The sequence below is a fragment of the Rhopilema esculentum genome, chromosome 15, assembly GCF_057945365.1.
Source record: "Rhopilema esculentum isolate cy_ngs chromosome 15, ASM5794536v1, whole genome shotgun sequence".
NCBI lineage: Eukaryota > Metazoa > Cnidaria > Scyphozoa > Rhizostomeae > Rhizostomatidae > Rhopilema > Rhopilema esculentum.
This window is the reverse complement of record NC_142829.1, coordinates 8,586,972-8,605,053: the sequence shown is the minus strand read 5'-3', so window position 1 is coordinate 8,605,053 and position 18,082 is coordinate 8,586,972. Positions and strand designations below refer to the sequence as shown.

The 18,082-nt window shown below is 36.3% G+C and overlaps 1 protein-coding gene and 1 long non-coding RNA gene across 2 annotated transcripts; one reads left to right on the top strand and one right to left on the bottom strand.

Moving 5' to 3' along the window:
- Positions 1-1,165: 1,165 nt before the first annotated feature.
- Positions 1,166-9,619, bottom strand: LOC135685122 (uncharacterized). The gene is made up of 3 exons (XR_010515963.2): positions 9,583-9,619; positions 2,781-2,881; positions 1,166-1,493 (listed from the first exon to the last, which is right to left on the bottom strand). It is a non-coding gene; the product is annotated as an uncharacterized LOC135685122 (long non-coding RNA).
- On the top strand, positions 6,989-17,963 carry LOC135685117 (transmembrane protein 39A). The gene is made up of 8 exons (XM_065200925.2): positions 6,989-7,311; positions 9,609-9,795; positions 11,283-11,366; positions 12,245-12,399; positions 12,904-13,348; positions 13,697-13,878; positions 16,169-16,289; positions 17,635-17,963. Exons 1-8 carry the CDS (start codon positions 7,163-7,165, stop codon positions 17,857-17,859), a joined length of 1,548 nt encoding a protein of 515 aa, XP_065056997.2. The 5' UTR covers positions 6,989-7,162; the 3' UTR covers positions 17,860-17,963.
- Positions 17,964-18,082: the final 119 nt, after the last annotated feature.

Below are 18,082 nucleotides of genomic sequence, written 5' to 3'. Positions count from 1 at the left end.
GCTGAAATCAACTAAGGCACTGATTTTTTCCCTTCCAGATGGGTGTACAATGTTTTATCTAGCTATGCTTTTACCAATGATGCAAAGAAATAAACTTCGAGAAAAACTTCGAATTTTTTGGTAGTGTCCTTGTTTGAATCAAAAACATTGTTAATCCGTTTTTTATTTTCCTAACACGGACTTGAACTTGATCTTGGTCCCTTTTTCAATGGTGCTAAGATTTTAAACCAGTGAACCTGCTTGAGAACTTAATACCGCTTTATGTTAAGTCTCTTGTGAGAATCAAAATAACAACAAGCAAAATTACAAGTAGTTTTAAACTTTTAAGGGTATTTTTAGATTGCTTAACAGTAGAAAACAACTTTATAAACAAGATTTTTACTTTTCTACCCCTTTCCCATCTCTCATCTTCAGTAAGTCACTTTAAGTAATCTAAGGCATTGTGATTTTCATCTCTACGTAATAAAGAAATTCTTACAAAACTAAGCACAAAACAAAAATATGTTAAAGAAAGACAGAGACAAGTTGCGTATGGAAATAATGTGCAGATTTACATAAACTTCTTTTCCCTAACAGTTAATTTCATACTAACGTAAATTAAAATTAAACCAGTAAATCCAGAAACAATTGGAGTTGCCACCAAAGTTTAAATACCACAATTCAAGGGCGTTCCAGGCCCAAACGACAATATTAAAATAGAATTTCCGTTAGCCTGTTGTGTGCGACACAAGTCTTGACTGTTTCTCGATTGCTTCTCTCAAAGCTAGATCAACATTTCTGCCTTATTTTTACAAAACTTCCTCTTTCACCGTGATGACATCTTGCTGATTTTCTTTTTCCGCTGTTGGTGCCTTGCCCTTTTTCTTGTTTTTTGTCAACATTATGTCTTCTCTCACACCCAGAATCATTTCCAATGCTTTGATATACGCAACGGCTCCCCTTAGTATGGATAAGTAGGTGATTTTTGTATCGCTGTCGAAAGGTATCACTTGTTGCAGAGAATCGTAAGCCTGCGAGAGCGCCTTTACCCGTAAGCGCTCTCTTCTTGTGGCCTCTCTTCTAGTTTCAGGCGTATGTCTAGGCTTCTTACCATAACCAAATTTTCCCTTCCCAGAAGGAAACTTAGAGAAATTAACAAATCCATGGTATCTTCGTAATGGTAAAGCCATCGTTTGCTGCACCAAAAGCCAAGCAGCTATCTCTTAATCAGCAGCTTTCACGCCTTTACTGACCTCCAATATGCTTTCAAAGATATGCATCTGACAGTTTCAGTTTCCCGATTTGAGGTCATGTTTTTTGTAGGTTTCCTTGTGGTTAGAATCTGATTGATAGATGATTTGTAATCATGTACATTTTCCATAGGTTGTATTTCAAGTTGTTTGCAGAACACTTGCAAAGTTTACACATTGTTTTTAGCATCCAGTTGGCAGTTCTCATGAACCTCCATCCATTTGGTATAAACGACTTTCAGCTAAAGAGATCCTGTTTGTTGCCTGTATAGAAAGGAATGAAAACTCGAAATCTTATTACGCTTCTTTACGTGTAGAGATAAAGAGAATATTAGAATGCGCTATCACTTGTTCCATCAACTACCATCGAGATGTGGGCCTAAAGGCTAAATGTCTTTTTTGTAGCCCTAGCGAGAGTTTTTCTCTTGTTGCTTCTCGTTTTGGCTAGAAATTGGCCAAGGTTTCTTGCACACAAATTTGTGACCAAAAAGATGGCAGCCAGAGATATTTCATCATTTTTCTGCGACAGTTAAAAAGCACGAGAGTTCATACTTTCTTTGCAACTGATTTTTCATAGAACCATTCTTAAAACTAAAAGTATTTTTGAAACATTTCGTTATCAAAAGTGCCAGAAGCGTTTCCCAGACTGTAAATCCCCGTTAAATAGCTTGTCACGTATCCATTAGATGAACTTCTTATGTTGAAGGATGATTTCTACAGTGGCCGCAACATAGAAGGTGATCGATGTAACTTACATTAATGATTGGTTCTTTGGAGAGAAAATTGTCGCAAATAGTGGAGGGGATTGGGATTAAGAGGGAACGTCTGTCGCCTACGCAGAGGCTCACAAGACGTAGGGAAAGTCTACGCAAATAGCGACTTGACAGTTTTTGGCTCAAAACCATTTTGCTCTAGATATTTTTGAACTATTTCATAAAGACATCTTGGGCAATATGAAGGATGAAAAGAGTGGCTCCAGATTGGGCTTTGCAAGAGTGGTTCCTCTAACTTTGCATATATTAACTAGGATTAAAACTTATGTTTGGTATGTAGGGCCAAAAGGGTAGATATTGCCTGCAAGGGAATATCAGCATAGGCTTTAGCACTGCTACTCCAAAGCCAAAAGTTGATCAAGACGTATGCGCCAGCATAACTGCATCATTGAATGTTTTTTGCTCCAAAATAAGTAGTAATGAGAATGTAACGAAGTTTGTTGTAAAAGTCGCGAATTTTATGTCATCGCAAGGTTTGTGGATTTTTAAATGGATTATAGTGATCTTCTGTATCATACAGAAGTGCGATGGTTTAGCAGAGGAAATGTTTTAAGGCATTGTGTGTCTCTTAAAGAAGAAATTCGTCAACTACTTGCAAAATTTAATACTGAAAAGCAGAACTTAATAACACCTTTCAGATCTTCCCACTTGCAAAATTTTGTTTCCGTCGGAAGAAATTCAAGATTGTTTGTCTTGATTTGACAGAGTTGGAAGGGAAATTCAGGAAAAATGTTTTCGGCTGTAAGATGATCAACAAAAGTTCCAGTTTTTTACTTACTTGTTTTTTGTTGCACCAGATGAGGCTGCAGAAGTGTGCGATAGTTGAATTTCATTGAGCTACGGTTCCCTGATCTCCACAAGAACCACATCCTGAAAAACCTGAAAAAATTTTTGCCGATCTCAATAACTTTAAATTTCTTGAAACTACAAGCAATAAAGAATTAGCAACTTGTGTTCGAGCACTCATTTCTGTCAGCTGACAATTTCTCTTATGAAGCTGGTCAAGTCAAAATAACAATCAAGGCGAATGTTTTTCATGGCTTACTTTGCACGTCAACTCAATCTGTTTATAAAAGAGTCTTAATGTTGTTTTTCTTTCAACATTGATTGCTGTTAGAAGCTGCCCAGTTTTGTTAGCATGACAGAAAATGTTCAAAAACACATTGTTTTACTTCTACTTTCCAGTTGAGGCTGGGCATTGCTAGGACTGTTCTAAAATAGTTTCTTTTTTGTAAAGATGAGTCTCAGTATTCTTACAGTGCATGTTCTTATGAAACAAAGAATGGATAAATTTTCTGCAAACAAAAATATAACATTTCACATTAACTTGTTTTAAGTAACTCTCTAATGCTGAAGCAGTTTACAGGACATTTCCAAATTTGCCGGTTATTTCCATTAACTTTTGTTTGGCCTTCCTGTGCAGTAAGGTTTTGTCTATTGCCCAGCCAAAAAATAAGCTTGACGCTTCTGCCTTTGGCGGGTAATTCAGACAATTTTACGACCTTTGGCGAGGATTTCGATTAAACCTTTCTTCTCTTTATTCTCCTTATCAACAAAAGTCATACAACCATGCTTTTCCTGATCTGGCACTGTAAATAATGGTACATCTTACATTTGTTGGTCTTCAAACTTTATGGGAACGTGAATACAACAAGTAAAGTTTTTTTTGAATTCAGGCTTCTGGGCCTAATAAGTCCATTGTCAAATCTGGGTAATAAAATTGGTCTTTCAATCCAGCTTATTCAACCAGCAGTATCTCACCCATGCCATACGTTCAAAAAGGCGGCCCCTAAAGCTGTTGCCTTTGCTATCAGATCTGACAACTGTATCCTGGGATTGAAGAACAACACAAAATGATCCCAGATCATCAGCAAAACAAATCGATAAATGGGAAATAATTGATTGCTAGAATGGCAGTAGATATCTAATTATTAGCAAATAAGCAGTGGATACATTCTCGTACAAAACAAACCGAAATTAATCGTTTTGTGGCTAATATCAGTAATGAATTGCATTAAATGAATGAAGCTTTTTGTTGAAAGCAATACTTAATACAACACTTGAAACATTTTCACCCCAATGCATAAATTAAAACTGATAATTTTGAATCGTTCGGCGCTTCACTGTCCAGATTTCTGTGTTTACTTGTGGGCATTTGTAAAGGAATACTTTCTAAGAGTTCTTGACCTAGGGCCTAGCTAGGGCTAACATACGAGCAACGACGTCATATCAGGAGGATCATCGAACAGTCATGAGCACTGGCCCGTTTTAAGGCAAGTTCACTTTTAGTACAGAAATCTTGAAATAGACTCAGTGCTTAAGAGAAGTTTCCGGTCAGCCAAGAAAGAATTGTTGACACGTCTGCTTACTGGCAAAGTACCTCAAAGCTTTTCAAATTGCTTTTAAATGACTTTAAAATGCAAATAGAACTTCCCTGGAGTTTACAGAAAATTTTCAAATAACAAATTATAGAAAAAACAGACTGTATTCTTTACGTGGGCTGTATCTAGGTTTTAATTAAGCAAAAATGTGGACAAACAACAGCTTCATTCGCGAATGTATCGCGAAACTGGCGTGAAGTTTTGTACCTAAAGAAATCCAGCCTGGATCGGCTCCTGGCTTCAAATATTGAGAACTAACGTAAAATAAAAGGATAAAGGATAAATTGATAAGGAATGACGTCATGAAAATATATTTTTCAGAATATTTGGGTTTGGATATAAAAATCCAAAAGAACCCATGAAAATGTACAAATAATTTGAATGTTTTAATTTGGCTGAGGTATCTTTACATAGCACAGCAAGATGGTCTTGGATTTGAAAATTTTCGAATGAGGCCAAAGTAGCAGGAACCAACTGGCAAAATCAAACGGCGCAATTTAGGCCATTCACTGGCCATACTCTGTCGAATTTTCATAGCATTTTATTGTATTCTTGTAGGTTATGCGGTCAAAATAGATTTTTATTATTGTAACTTGGCTAAAACAAAGCATGAATTTCAGATAAAACAAAAGTCTGGAAGGAAAGAAAGCAAAATGATCCTGAAGTTAATTAGTCTTGTTTTCCACCTTGTTTCGAAATGCCTTCTAAATTCCACCAATTTTCCGGATCCTAGTAGCTGTTTATGGTTGTGTCCCTGAATAAAGTAGATAGTTTAATCTTCTTTTGCTTGTGTTTATAGAAAATGTTGATGATCGGTCCATATCAGTCTGTATGGCTATTTAAATAATCTATAAACTCTCAAGACATTCAAATCAATTGAATTGATAAGTAAATAAAGAAGATAGATAAAGAAACTTGCAGCCAAATAGCTTATACAGATCTTTACGCTGATATCCGGAATGTTCTTGAAATATCTTTGGTACTTCAATTCCAGATAAACATGCTGGTATTTGCTAAAGAAAATCGTTTTTTTTTACAAAAATTCACTCACGACCATTACAATGCCAGATTCTATTGAAATCCTCTTGGAATCCAGCTGCTGTTGATTTATGAAACTATCTCAATCTGGGGTATGCGCAATCCTAGCCAAATTCTAGCATAATGAATATCTTGGCTAACAAAAAACCAAATATCTAGTAAATTAGCTTGTGTACAATTTATCGCCAAAGGCTACTTCTCTGGCTTACACGCAGTCTATTAGTTTGCTAGCTGCAGGTAGCTCAAAATTTGAAGCTGGCTTGCTGACCAAGAGTATGCAAAGGCTCAGTTTTGGCATCATATGTGACATTTGGTATCTAGGTTCCCTTGCAGTTGGCACTATGTGTCTCTTTCTAATGTATTAATCAATGATCGATCAAATGGTTTCGCCGGTCAAATCTTTAGGACAATGTTGTTTGGACGGTCAGAGCAAGTCTGAGGTCCATGTTTGTCAAAGGTCTGTAGGGACGAGATAAAAAGTCGATGAAGTCGAGTCAGAACCGAGAATTGTTGTTCGTACTCGGTCTGCATGCTCTTGAAGCCAACCTATCTTTTATCTCAATAACTAATGGGACAGTTTTTACGACATTGCCTCTGGGACCTTATTCAATATTTTTCGTTTCGATATTTATTCAATATTCAGTTCGTTTAGAGAGATTCAAAATCAAATAATTTCGAATATATTTTTTCTCCAGAAACAGGCACCGCGCATCAGTCTTAAAGTGGGGTAGCTGAAAAGGATGTGACAGGAAATTTTTGTGGCCATGCCCTTTAGAATGCCGGAAAATGTCCCTTGTAGAGAGTGCTTACTAATTTCCACTTATTGTTGATACACAGCCTGGTTATCAATTACGGTAAAAATAGATACAATTAGCTTGAGGATACTTAAACACCAAACCAACCAAGTTACAAAATACAACTTTCCATAAACAAGATATAACACCAAGAAAATGAACAAAGAAGGGCTTCCAGTCAAGAAGTACCTGCTACTTCTTAGGATCCCGTTAGAGTGAACTTTTCAAAATTGCGTTAGAGTTCCAAAAATTTCTTACCTATTATTGCAAAAATGTGAGGGAGCTATAGCCCCTGCTGCGTGGGGCCTGTCCACAAGGGGGCTTTTTAAGGAGGCAAGAAGCCCAGGTTCAATGTGCCCTAGGCTTGACAATGATCATGCATTGCTTCAACGCATAGTGTACCCTGGGTATCAAATTCTCCATGGCAAAGTTAATGATTCGAGGGCAATTTTGAAGCGTTTGTGTAAGTTAGAGAATTCTTATCCGTGTTGTATGCTTTTTATGTATTTTAGGAAACATTCAGTGGAGCAGAAAATTTTTACCCAGCAAAAATTGCTAAATTAAAAGATTTCCACATTTTCCAAACATTAAGCTAAAGTAATGATTTACAAAATGTCGATTTCCTTTTACTGGTTACCAAGCAATCAATCTATTTAATTTCACGCTTAAATTCCAACACCTGAGAAAGGAAGACTTTCTTCATCACAAAACCTTTTTTGCTCTAAGAAAGGCACTTGGGAGGAGGTTTACCGCTGACCAATTGTAATAGCGTCCAAGAACAGAGGTGACAGGATGAAGAGCAGTGGGTGAAGTAAAGATCAAATAACTAAAGATTTATGCAGTAAAGTTACGAAAATAGCGGATTTACTGTCCTTGGAACGGCTATTATTTTATATGCTCTGAGGATTCTTTTCAGGAGCACTTCGTCTCCGTGTATTATTTTTCCGATGCTGCTTGTGTATCTGCTGGCCTATCTACCAATTCGTTACTTTGCTCAATCTGTCAATAATTGGAAGAGTAAATCGTGGTTCATGCCAGTCCTTCGAAAATTCGGGGCTCACAAAGGCGCTGTAAGGAACATAAAGCTCGCAGAAAGGTATAATAAAGCTTTTTACACTGATGATTAATTGTCATGTTTGCCCTTAGGCCATTGTTATTGTGATTTTGTAGACTAGAAAGATTGGTTCTGTTGTCTAGGTTAGATCTACAATATGCCAGTCGATTCAAGGCAGTGTACTTTACTTTGCCGTGAAACTCATTATATTGATGTGTTTTTTGTAAACCCTCCTGCATCAACAGAAAATAAGATATAGTTTATTGTTATTAAATAAGCCGGTCATTCGATAACCACTACAAATTTCATCCAGGATTCTTCGATTCTGCAATGTTAGATAACCCTTTATGTTTTGAGTTCTGTGTTATAAACCATTGCTAATAATAAACATCTCAGAGACTAAAATGCAGTTCATATTACCGGTTATGCCTTTCTGTCGATTTTCATTTGATGTCTTTGAGATGTAGAAATACCAATAACAGTTTATATTGATACATGATTAATCAAATACAAACTTTTTGTTTTGTAACAAGACTTATCTCGTTTTATTATTGATAATCCCTTTACCAACAAAGAGGCCAACAATACACAATTTTGTGATTCATAACACTATTGGCCTATCAGGGGCAAACTGCAAGCTGATTGCTTCAAAAATGTTTTGAACCCACATTTTCAATGGCAAGGCCTCACTTTATTTCCTATTCATTAAATTTTGATATATAATATTAGCCTTAAGTATCACTAAGGGTTTCCTGATCAAAATTTATCATATTATAGCCTTTTCTCAACATCAATGTTTATGAGCCTCCCTCACTTGATGTCATCAAAGATTATAATTCAGTATGGCCTTGTAAACCCTAGAATTGTGTATGCCCTGTGATACTTGGTGCACCCATATTATATTTTGGGTGATTTGAATCTAAGATGTTGGGCCTAAGCTGCTTGCTATTAGTATCTTTCTTTAGTTCTATTTCTTATAGTTAATTGATAAATTTAGCTGAGCTACATAAAGCTTATTCCATTTCAAGTATACTCTGATAAACTGTGAATGCTGTTTATGCTTGCATCTGAATGTGATCCATTTTCCCCACTGCAATTTGTCATAGTTTTCAGTCTAGTGCTGAACAGTGTAAGCATTTCCCAACTGTGCTAGGCTAGAAAGAAATCAAATGTGATGTGCCTTAACCAATTTTTATCTATACTCGAATAACTCTTTAACAACAGAATTTGATATCTAAGTTGGCAAGTCAGTTTTATGACCTAAGATTTACAGTCTAAACTTAAACTTATAAAATGTTTTTGTGGCCAGTATAAGACAATATAAGTTATTTCTAAATATAAGTTATAAATTTTACATCTCTTTATTCTCTACTTTGCACCTTTATCAAATCTTTTACAAAAATGAATTTTATTGCATTAAATCTAGACAGTTATTGGAAATTCATTTTCAACCCTTTTAATCTTGCAACAGCAATGTAGTGCCTGAGTTCGATTATTTTTGTTTAGTTAAATTATTCCTATCCAGACTTTAGTTGGATCATATCTAGTTTCATAGATGCAAATCATGATTATGTCTAGAGCATATCTTTAACTTTATCTGCATTTTGTTAATGGGCACCTCTCTTTTAGATGAATACTACCTTAAATGAGTTCTCTTGTTCTTCTGTTACATGTAGTATTATCTCTCAAACTTTTTTCCAGTCTTTAGAAAGTCAACAAGATACTGTATTCTGTTTAGTAATATTTACTCAAATAGCCCCAATTGTACGATGCCAGGATTATGAATATTTATGGGTTGTTGGTAATACAATCTGAAAATCAAAATCCACAAGATGACTTTTATTTTTACATCACTGAATTTCAGTAAAAGAGGCTGAGCTTAGTGTTTGTTCTGTACCTCCAATGCCATGAAAACAAAAACAATGGTAAAATATAGACAGAAACAACAAACAATGTATCATTTGCAAAACCTGTTGTAAATGTTGCAAATTTACTGTAGCTCAGCACATAAAGTACCAAAAATTATACTGAAGAAGAAAATGTTGCTTCACCTAAATTTGCTATATTTATACCTTCCCTTCAACTCACTTTGAATTTTAGAATTGAATGAGAAAATTTGAATGCTTTTGGCATATGGAGTTAGTTTACTTACTCTGTGTGCTTTTCCTTTGTCTGCTTGTGTTTTGTACTATAGTTTCTATGGTTCTGACAATATAAATATATAATAATATATAAATATCATATAATACAATAATTATGTATTATATAATTAATTATTAAATATATATCATATTGTGTAGAAAAAGTTCTCACCTAACCATACTTGTATTGATATTCAGGAATGGAAGTATAGCAGCATCTCATGGTTCTGCGGGGGCTACATTAGCATCATACCTCACAATTGTGCCAATCTATCACAAACCAGTACCAATGCTGCCTGAACTCACTCCCATGCAATTTGAATTAGCGCTATTTGGCTATCTGATGGTGTCAATGTTGATGCAATTTGTCAACATCTACAAAACAGTGAGTATTTTGTGGCACCTTATCATAATATTGTTTACACAGGTTTAAATATTGATATAAATTATGGAATTGACAAATATTGAAACACTGAACATAGTATTGAATACTGTATTTATATACTAGGTATTTTAAAGGATCTATGATATCAGTTGAAGGTTCAATGACAAAGACTAAGCAACTAGAGTTTATTGTAATTTAGTGATCTCTACAAATTAGAATCTATGTCAGATTTTAGGCTGGATGGGTTCCTATGCAATGGGGGTCTATAGATTTCATAGTTTCAGCCTGTAGTCTTTTAATCCACTAGATTCTTTTATGTGGGTGTTTACTGTAGCTTAAATATTTATGCAATGAAAGCTATTCACAATAATGTTTTTTTAATATCTATCCCTTATCAGTTCTGCTTTAGATATTTTTAATGCCAATAGCCCATAGTCTGAGCAATTTCAATGTGTATGTTTTTTACTATGTTTTTCCACAAAATTCTGACATATTTGGAAAAAGTGATTGTTCCAAGTTTATAGCAATTTGTTTAATCATGCAATCCTCTGCATACCAATGGTTGTTCTGCCCAGAAATGGCTTTTCTGGCTCTAGTTTCTTGAAGTATCAAAAAGCCAGATTTCTTGAAAGCCCTTGTGTATTTACTTATGACGAAAAGTAGAGGATACAAAATTTTTTTGCTTATATATTTAGTAAAAATTATTTTTGTTTATAGGAAAAGTCTAAAAAAAGGAAAACACATTTATGCAGTAGCACTTCCAAAATGCTGTTAGTGATTTGGTGTGATCTCTCTATATATGCACATCGGGTTTCTGAATTTTTAGGCATACAGATGCTATGTGCTAAAGCAATTTAACAACTTTTGATTTCTCTGTGAAACTTTGAGGTTAAGGGCACTATGTCCTGTCAGTCAACCATCCAGAGTTAACAATAGGCTTTGCAGCGTTTTTAGAATCAAGAAAACAATGAAAATTAGCCTATTGGCTCCATAACAATAGGTCTATTGTATAGTCTAACCAATGGGAATTTAAATGGCCAGTGAAATGCATCAGGACATATTGCCTTAAACATATTGCAATATGTCAAACCTGCAGAAATGAAATTCCTTTTATATCTGAAAATCCTTTCCCTGTTTAGTTGGGAAACTATGCGCAAGGATTGATTTATGTTTAAAGTAACAAGAAACTTTGACATACAGTTTTTTGACTATATGCTTTTTTCATAAAGGAAGAAAAGTTTTTAGTTTCTGTCAGTGCTCTTTTGTAAGCTATGGTCCTATTCCTGTCTCTACTCCTGTTTTTGTACTTGTTTATATCCAAAAAATTTAAACTATCAGCAAAACTGTGACTGCTTTAAAAGGGGATCTACACCTCTAGACATCCATCCTAACAGCCATATTGTATAATGGCTGCATTGTATATTGTACAATCTTGCTTTAAACAACATGCAACTACATGTTATTGGCTTTTATGTTTTTGTTTTTAGAATGCATATGTGATTGATTTGCACTTGGCACTCTTCATTGTTATCATTCTCTCAAGAAGGATTTCATGGCTGGCTGTGAAAAAGGTGATCAACCTTGTTGTTTTTTATCTCCCTGCTGAATGGCAGGTCAGTTCAGGTAACAGGGCCAATACTTGGGAACGTTGGCTTAGGGGTTGTTTAATGGCATGCAAAATTAAGTAAAAATACCCCATTACCTATGGTCATATACTTACCCTTTTTTGAGACCATGACAAATTATCACAGTCTGGTATCTGTTTTTCTAGTCACGTGGTGTTTGGAAACGATTTTAATTTTCTTGAAAAGGGTGTAATTTCCAAGAATCACGAACAGGCAAGGTGTTGATAAATGGAAATGAAGGGCTGTATATTGAAGAGTTAAAAAGTTGTTGAATGTTTAAAGTGCTCCTTGGAAAATACGAAACTGAGGCTCATCATAGATAATTGTGAACGATACCTATATCAAACATAAAAAGAAATGATAAAAACAACTTAAAGCTAGACCAGGACCAACATTTTACTGTTGGAAAGTATCTTTGTCAGAGTTCAAGTAATGGACCAGTTCAGTCCAGGAACAAGTTCTTGGAAAATTTGATATGTACATTGAAAAAGTATCTCCTTTAAGCCCTTTCGTAGAAGAAATGAATTCTAAGGTCATCGCCTTCACTTTCAAGTATTGTATTACCAAGTTTACGCTTTTGGTGTATAGAACAGGATGGTTATCAGTTGCATCTCCGAGTTTCACACTCAATGCGATCATCAAGCATTTTATAATAGTTTCTGGAATTCGTCTGCAACAAAATTGTCTTGCTTGAATGGAAGATAAAGCTATAAAGATCCTTTACACAACCAGACCATACTAATATATAACCTTATTCGATACCTTTGTCTCTTTTATCCACCTTTGATAACCATTTCAATCAACATGTCAATCTTAATTACTAGACATTGGCGTCTGAAGTAGTTCATTCATCTGCTTATTGGGCCAAGATCGTTTTGAAGACATTGTTTTTTGCTCTCATGATTGCCGCCGGTATTTGGTCTTTTTGCTGCGTGGTGCAAAACAGCTCGATTGAAGATGTGCTCTTTTTATGCTATCCGTAAGTGATTTCTTTTTGTGTCACAATTTTTGACAGTTTTTCTCAATTCTTTGCCAAGTAACCTTAACACATATTCAAGAAAACACGATGGTCGCACGGTCAGTTACTTTAAAGAGTAGCCTTCATTTCAGTTTTTTCTAATCATTCGCGCATGCGCTGTGCGTTTTCAGATCTGATTGGCTCCTCGTATCGTACCTTGTTTGCGCAAAGTCACTTTGGGAGTAGGAACACAGCCTATTAACAAGGAGAGCGAAATGTGTTCCTTACGACCAGCGCCGTCTCAAAATAGCGTTCGCTTGGTCGCAGCGTGCACATGAACAAAAAATTGAAGTGAAGGTTGGTCTTTTTATAGACCAATGATTAAAAAGGAACTTTAGAAATTGTTTTTTAAGGGCTCAATGTTTTTGGAGCTCAAAGATACTGTCCGGAAAGATGGGTAGTTTTCCAGACTTTGACTTAGCATTTCTTTATAAAATCTTGTTATCCTTCCTACTTTTGTTGCAGATTTGCCGTCTATCTCGGAACTTTTGGCTTCACTCTCAACCCCTATGGTCATAAGGTCTTGCTACGACTTGGCTCTCACCAGTTACAAGCAGTCCAGGATTTGATCGCCAGTAATACCTCATTGCTAGCTAGACCCACTCCGCAGTCGCTAGGGAGTGAGCTGGGCAGCATATCACCGACGAAATGCGAGCAAAAGAACAAGGTCGAAGAAACGGTACAAAACGGTCAAGCTACTACTCAGAATGGTAATATTACTAATAATGGTCATTTGAAACGAGAAGACAGCTCGAGATGTGTGGAAAACCACTGCACTGTGTCTCCTGACAGTGTGCGGTACGAAGCCGAATGTTTACGAACGGACTTTAATTTGAGAATCAAACAAGTCATCTTCAGCTCTGTTGTTAGTGCTTATTACGTTGGATTCATCCCAGTAAAATTTACTCAGGTATGTCTTACGACCTTGATATGTTCTCCTTGTTTGCACTCACTAAGGCAACCATGTCTCTAGCGTGGCCCCTTCTGGCAACACTGGCCTCTCAACCCAGTATAACTCGAAATTGCTTCCGCCTCAAGGATCATGCAACTGTTAGGCTGCAGGTTGCTGCAAATTGTGTTCACATATGTATTGCAAAAAGGCCTTGTTTATACATATTTTTTCATGAATGTTTGTCAATCGTATTTGAAGTCTCTCCTGAAACTCCTAAGCGAATTTCCCCAGCTTAGAATCCTTGCTTTCTAACACTCGTGTAGTGACTGCTATATGTTATTAAAGATAATACTTTATTTGATTTAGAATGGTTCATTTTATTACGATCCTCACTGGGCCATACAGTACGTTCTTTTTATTTGGTGGAATTCATTCGTACTTCTTATCGGCCATCTGATGCCATTCGTATATATTGACGCCCTGCATCGGTGTGCGGTGCATCTTGGGTCTTGGAAACGATATTATGGACACAGGGAAACACAACACGTGTAAGTATACACGAAATTTACTGGTTTTCCTTCTTTTTGCCCTTTCCTATTCGCATGTTCGCGTCAATTTTTCAGAAATTAGCACTTCAGAAATTATCTTTGAGACCTTGATTAGATTAAGACCAAAAAAGGTAATCTTCCTTTTTGGCAGATTTTATCCAGTTTTACAAAGTTAACAGTTTGGCAGAAATTCTGATACAAAAGTCATTAGTGAGTACTTGATATAAAGAGCTCTTTTCAACTTGAAAGTTCCTTTTCAGCTTGAAATTATGAAATATTTTTGTCTCAAAGAACAAGCAATTTGCTATGGTATATAGCAACTGAACTGAACTTGTATGTAGAAAACGTCCTAACAGCAAATATTTTCTATTTAAAGGAGATCTAAGTACAGATATCAATAAAGTCTTTAAACACTAATATAAATTTCCAAGGGGGTCTAATACTTCATTGTTGTAAAATGGATGTTGTAGGGTGTAAGTTTTGTTAATATTTATAACCCCCATGCTCGTATTGCGTATATTTGAAGAACAATAGGCGTGCTGCCGCTGTCATATGCGATTTGGTACCCTATGCACAAGTGTACCCGGACCGTTTTGCATAAGGTTACCGAAACGCATATGACACCGGCATCAAAAACGGTATCTCTATTAAGGGCAAGAAATTGCATAAGGAAGAGATAAGTTTTCGAGAAATTTGTTTAAAGACGGATTATAATCAGGTGCTTTTGCAAGGCAGAAATGGTCTCATAGTGTGTCTGAAATATTCTTCGGCATTGTTTGATTTCGATGGCTTTGCTGGCATCACCCTTTCATTAGGAGAAATGACATGATGCATAATCGGCTTCGAGTATCGCCTATAATATGACCAAATTGCAAGAAGATAACCACTGATGAATTAAAATAAATGCAGAGTTAATGAAAAACTAAGGCCACTTTCTCTCGTCATTGGTTTATGCCCATGTTTTGATGGCATGCCTTAGAAATCGTTTTGTAATCCATTTAAGTGATATTATGATATTTTGTACCATTTGCTGAAATCTAGGAAAATTTTAAATGTATAATCCACAAGGAGCAGGGAATTACTAGAGAATCAATGCTTGTTAATATCGTTGGATAATCTTTCCCCATTGTTCAAAAGCTACTCAATCAGTTGTTAATCTACTCAAATGAAAGTAGGTTTTTCGTTGCCGATCTGGGTCGTAGCAGAAAAGTTTTGTCCTTTCTTGTGCTACCAGCTTTGCTACACTCTCTACAAGCTTAGTTGGACTTGGTAGATGTATTCCCTACTTTCTGCTGTCCCTATATGTCGTAGATATTCGCTGTCGCTGACTTTTCGGTAGAATGTGGTGCTCGACTTGTATTGACTATTTTACAAAGCAACTTTTATGTTATAAAATGTATTGAGATTGGTTTTTGGCCAGAGAAAAGAACTTCATTTAACATTTTCCATAAGCAATATGGAATAGTCAGCAAGAAAGAAACTCACTTTCGACTTACTGCTGCTAAAAGATCAGAAAAGATCTGCCAATTAAGATATCAGTAAGCAAGAGATTAATGATGGTTCTGACAATAATGATAAAAGGGACTGGGCACTATGTGGGCTAATAAAGGGACTGGGCACTTCCTGTTGCATTATGCTTTGGACTTGCACATGTCGCTACGTCACACTTAACTCAAGATCACGGAAGGGTTAGCATTTATAAAAAACATCCTGCATGGAATTAAGATTCTGGTACCTAAAAAGTCCTGATTTTTTGTTCAGGCACCTGTTATTGATTTCGCTTTGCTGAATAAATATTTTACTGTTATTAGATTTAACAGGGCATTCATCGTCATTAAATGCCACTGGGATGATAGAATTGATAAGATTGTAAATTTAGAAAGATATGCTTCAAACTTAAATTAGACAGCAGGTCGGGGGAGGGAGTCGAATTGGTTTTTACAATCTTAACGAAGTCTAGGGCAAATGCGCCTGCCAAACATATGTCCGGTTATCTTCCATAAAATGGCCGAAACCTCATTGTGCTGGACATTGTTAGAATAGCAACGACTAACGCGACTATAGATTTTAGCTTAACTCACCACCATTAGTTATTTTATACCATTCCATAACTTTATCGCCTAACTGATTTACAATTAAATATGTACGTTGCGTGTGGTACATAATCCAGAATAACGATTACATGCTCGAAATGTCGTGTTTTTAACAATCAAACTATTATATTTTCATTCTGGTACTAAATTTATTTTCTAACTGTATTAACTGATTTACCACCATTCTCTTTTTAAAGATGGTCGCCTCTAACCATATGGCCCCAGGGTGTTATAGTGAAACACTACAAAGTCTCTTATAAAGCTGTTGGCAAACAAAACACAGCCGTACCAGGAGACGGTCCTCAGTCGAGACTCTATGTAAGTAAACTTTGATATTGTTTTAAGGCATCAAAACACTAATTGCTGAACTTGTAAGAACGTGTTTATATGGAGAAAGCTTCCCGGGGTTTTTCCCCGGTGAAGTAGGAATCTCGGCCAGCCGGGAAACATCCATTGACGCCTTGCCAGGATAGCTTTACAGCCATTTTGAATGATTGAATGATAAGTGTGGATCGCAAATGTGCAAATTTAATTTCTTGCTAAACCAGAAAAATATCCAGGAGAGCAAATGTGCCTTTGCTTAGATCACGACCTGTCGTATTTGTTTCTACCTAGCATCTGAAGGTAATTTTTAAGACACCGAGAAGCATATGCTTATCAAGCGGTGTGCTGGTCCTTCCTCTCGATGTAAGCACACCCCGTGATTCCTTCGCCTGGAATTACAGAGAGCTGGCAACTCTCCTCGCTCTAGGTGAAAGTTTGGTCATACCAGGGGACTCGAACCACGGACCCTTGGGTCTGTAGTCAGCTCCTCTAACAACTGAGCCATCCTCGTACTCGACCTCATTCCCAGCCTACTAAGAAATCCTGTACACTAGAAGTTGTAATATTTGCCTAGTCAAGTACATTATCTATGGTGAAATAGCTTTATGACATGAAAGAGACTTTGTCAACAGCAAGACTTTGCAATCGTATTGTATCCGACCATGTTGACAAAAACTCTCTGATGTTGGAATCTACGCTATTTGGTGTATAGAACAGGACGGTTCTAAGTTGCTACTTTGAGTTTCACGCTTAATGTGATCATTAGGAAACTGAACTGATGTTGGAATCAATATAGAGAAACTTAGGAAGCTTTTCCTGGCCTACATCGTGATTTGCTAAGATAATTTAGAGTTAAGGTGAAAAGCAGTCTCTTATTAATAGTAAATGATGTTATTGTGGTCATAGTAGTTACGCATGAATGACTCTTTGCTAGGGAGATCCAGTCAGGGTGTAAGATTCTGTGCAAAAAAAGTTTGAAATCACCAATTCATGTTTGTAAAAGCAGTCAGGGATATGCTGTATGTAACCTAAAGAATATTGATTAACTTAAAGTTAGTTTGCCCACCCAACAGTAACTCAACCTGACTATTTGATGATACTATATCCCGATGCATTTCACTGGCCATTTAAATTTCCCATTGGCTGGACTACACAATAGACCTATTGTTACGTATCCAATCGGATCGTAAGGATAATTCTTAATGTTTTCTCAATCATTAACACGCTGCAAAGCCTGTTATTAACTCTGAACGGTTGACTGAAGGAAAATAGTTGCCTTAAACCAACCATGTTTGCAATAGTTACCATAGACTTTTCAATGGTATTTGTTTTTCTTTAGTTTCTCTTTGGAAGTCCTTTGCGATTGATAAACTGGCTGGTACTCTTTCAACTGACGTCAGCGATATTACAGTTGTATCTTTTATTCCAATCCTCCTACTGGCACCAGATAATGTCTGTAGTCGTTATGCTGTATTTCACGTATGCCGTCTTATTCCGGCTTTTACGCGAACGATGGGCCGTTCAAGCCACCTTGGAGGAACACGAGGCATGTGCAGGGACGTGACACCGGTATTGGTAATGTTATGATAATGTCATGGCTGTGGAAGCCTTTCATTGTGGTATCTTTATGCATAGATATATTGTATTAATGTAACCTATTGAGCTCAATTTGCAAGTGTCATATTTTCTTTGGTTGTTGCTTGAACTCTAAACGCTCATCCTCTGCAAGAACCGGTCGGATATCCAGCTTGAAATGGCCGGTTCGGTCTTATTACGTCTTGAAACCG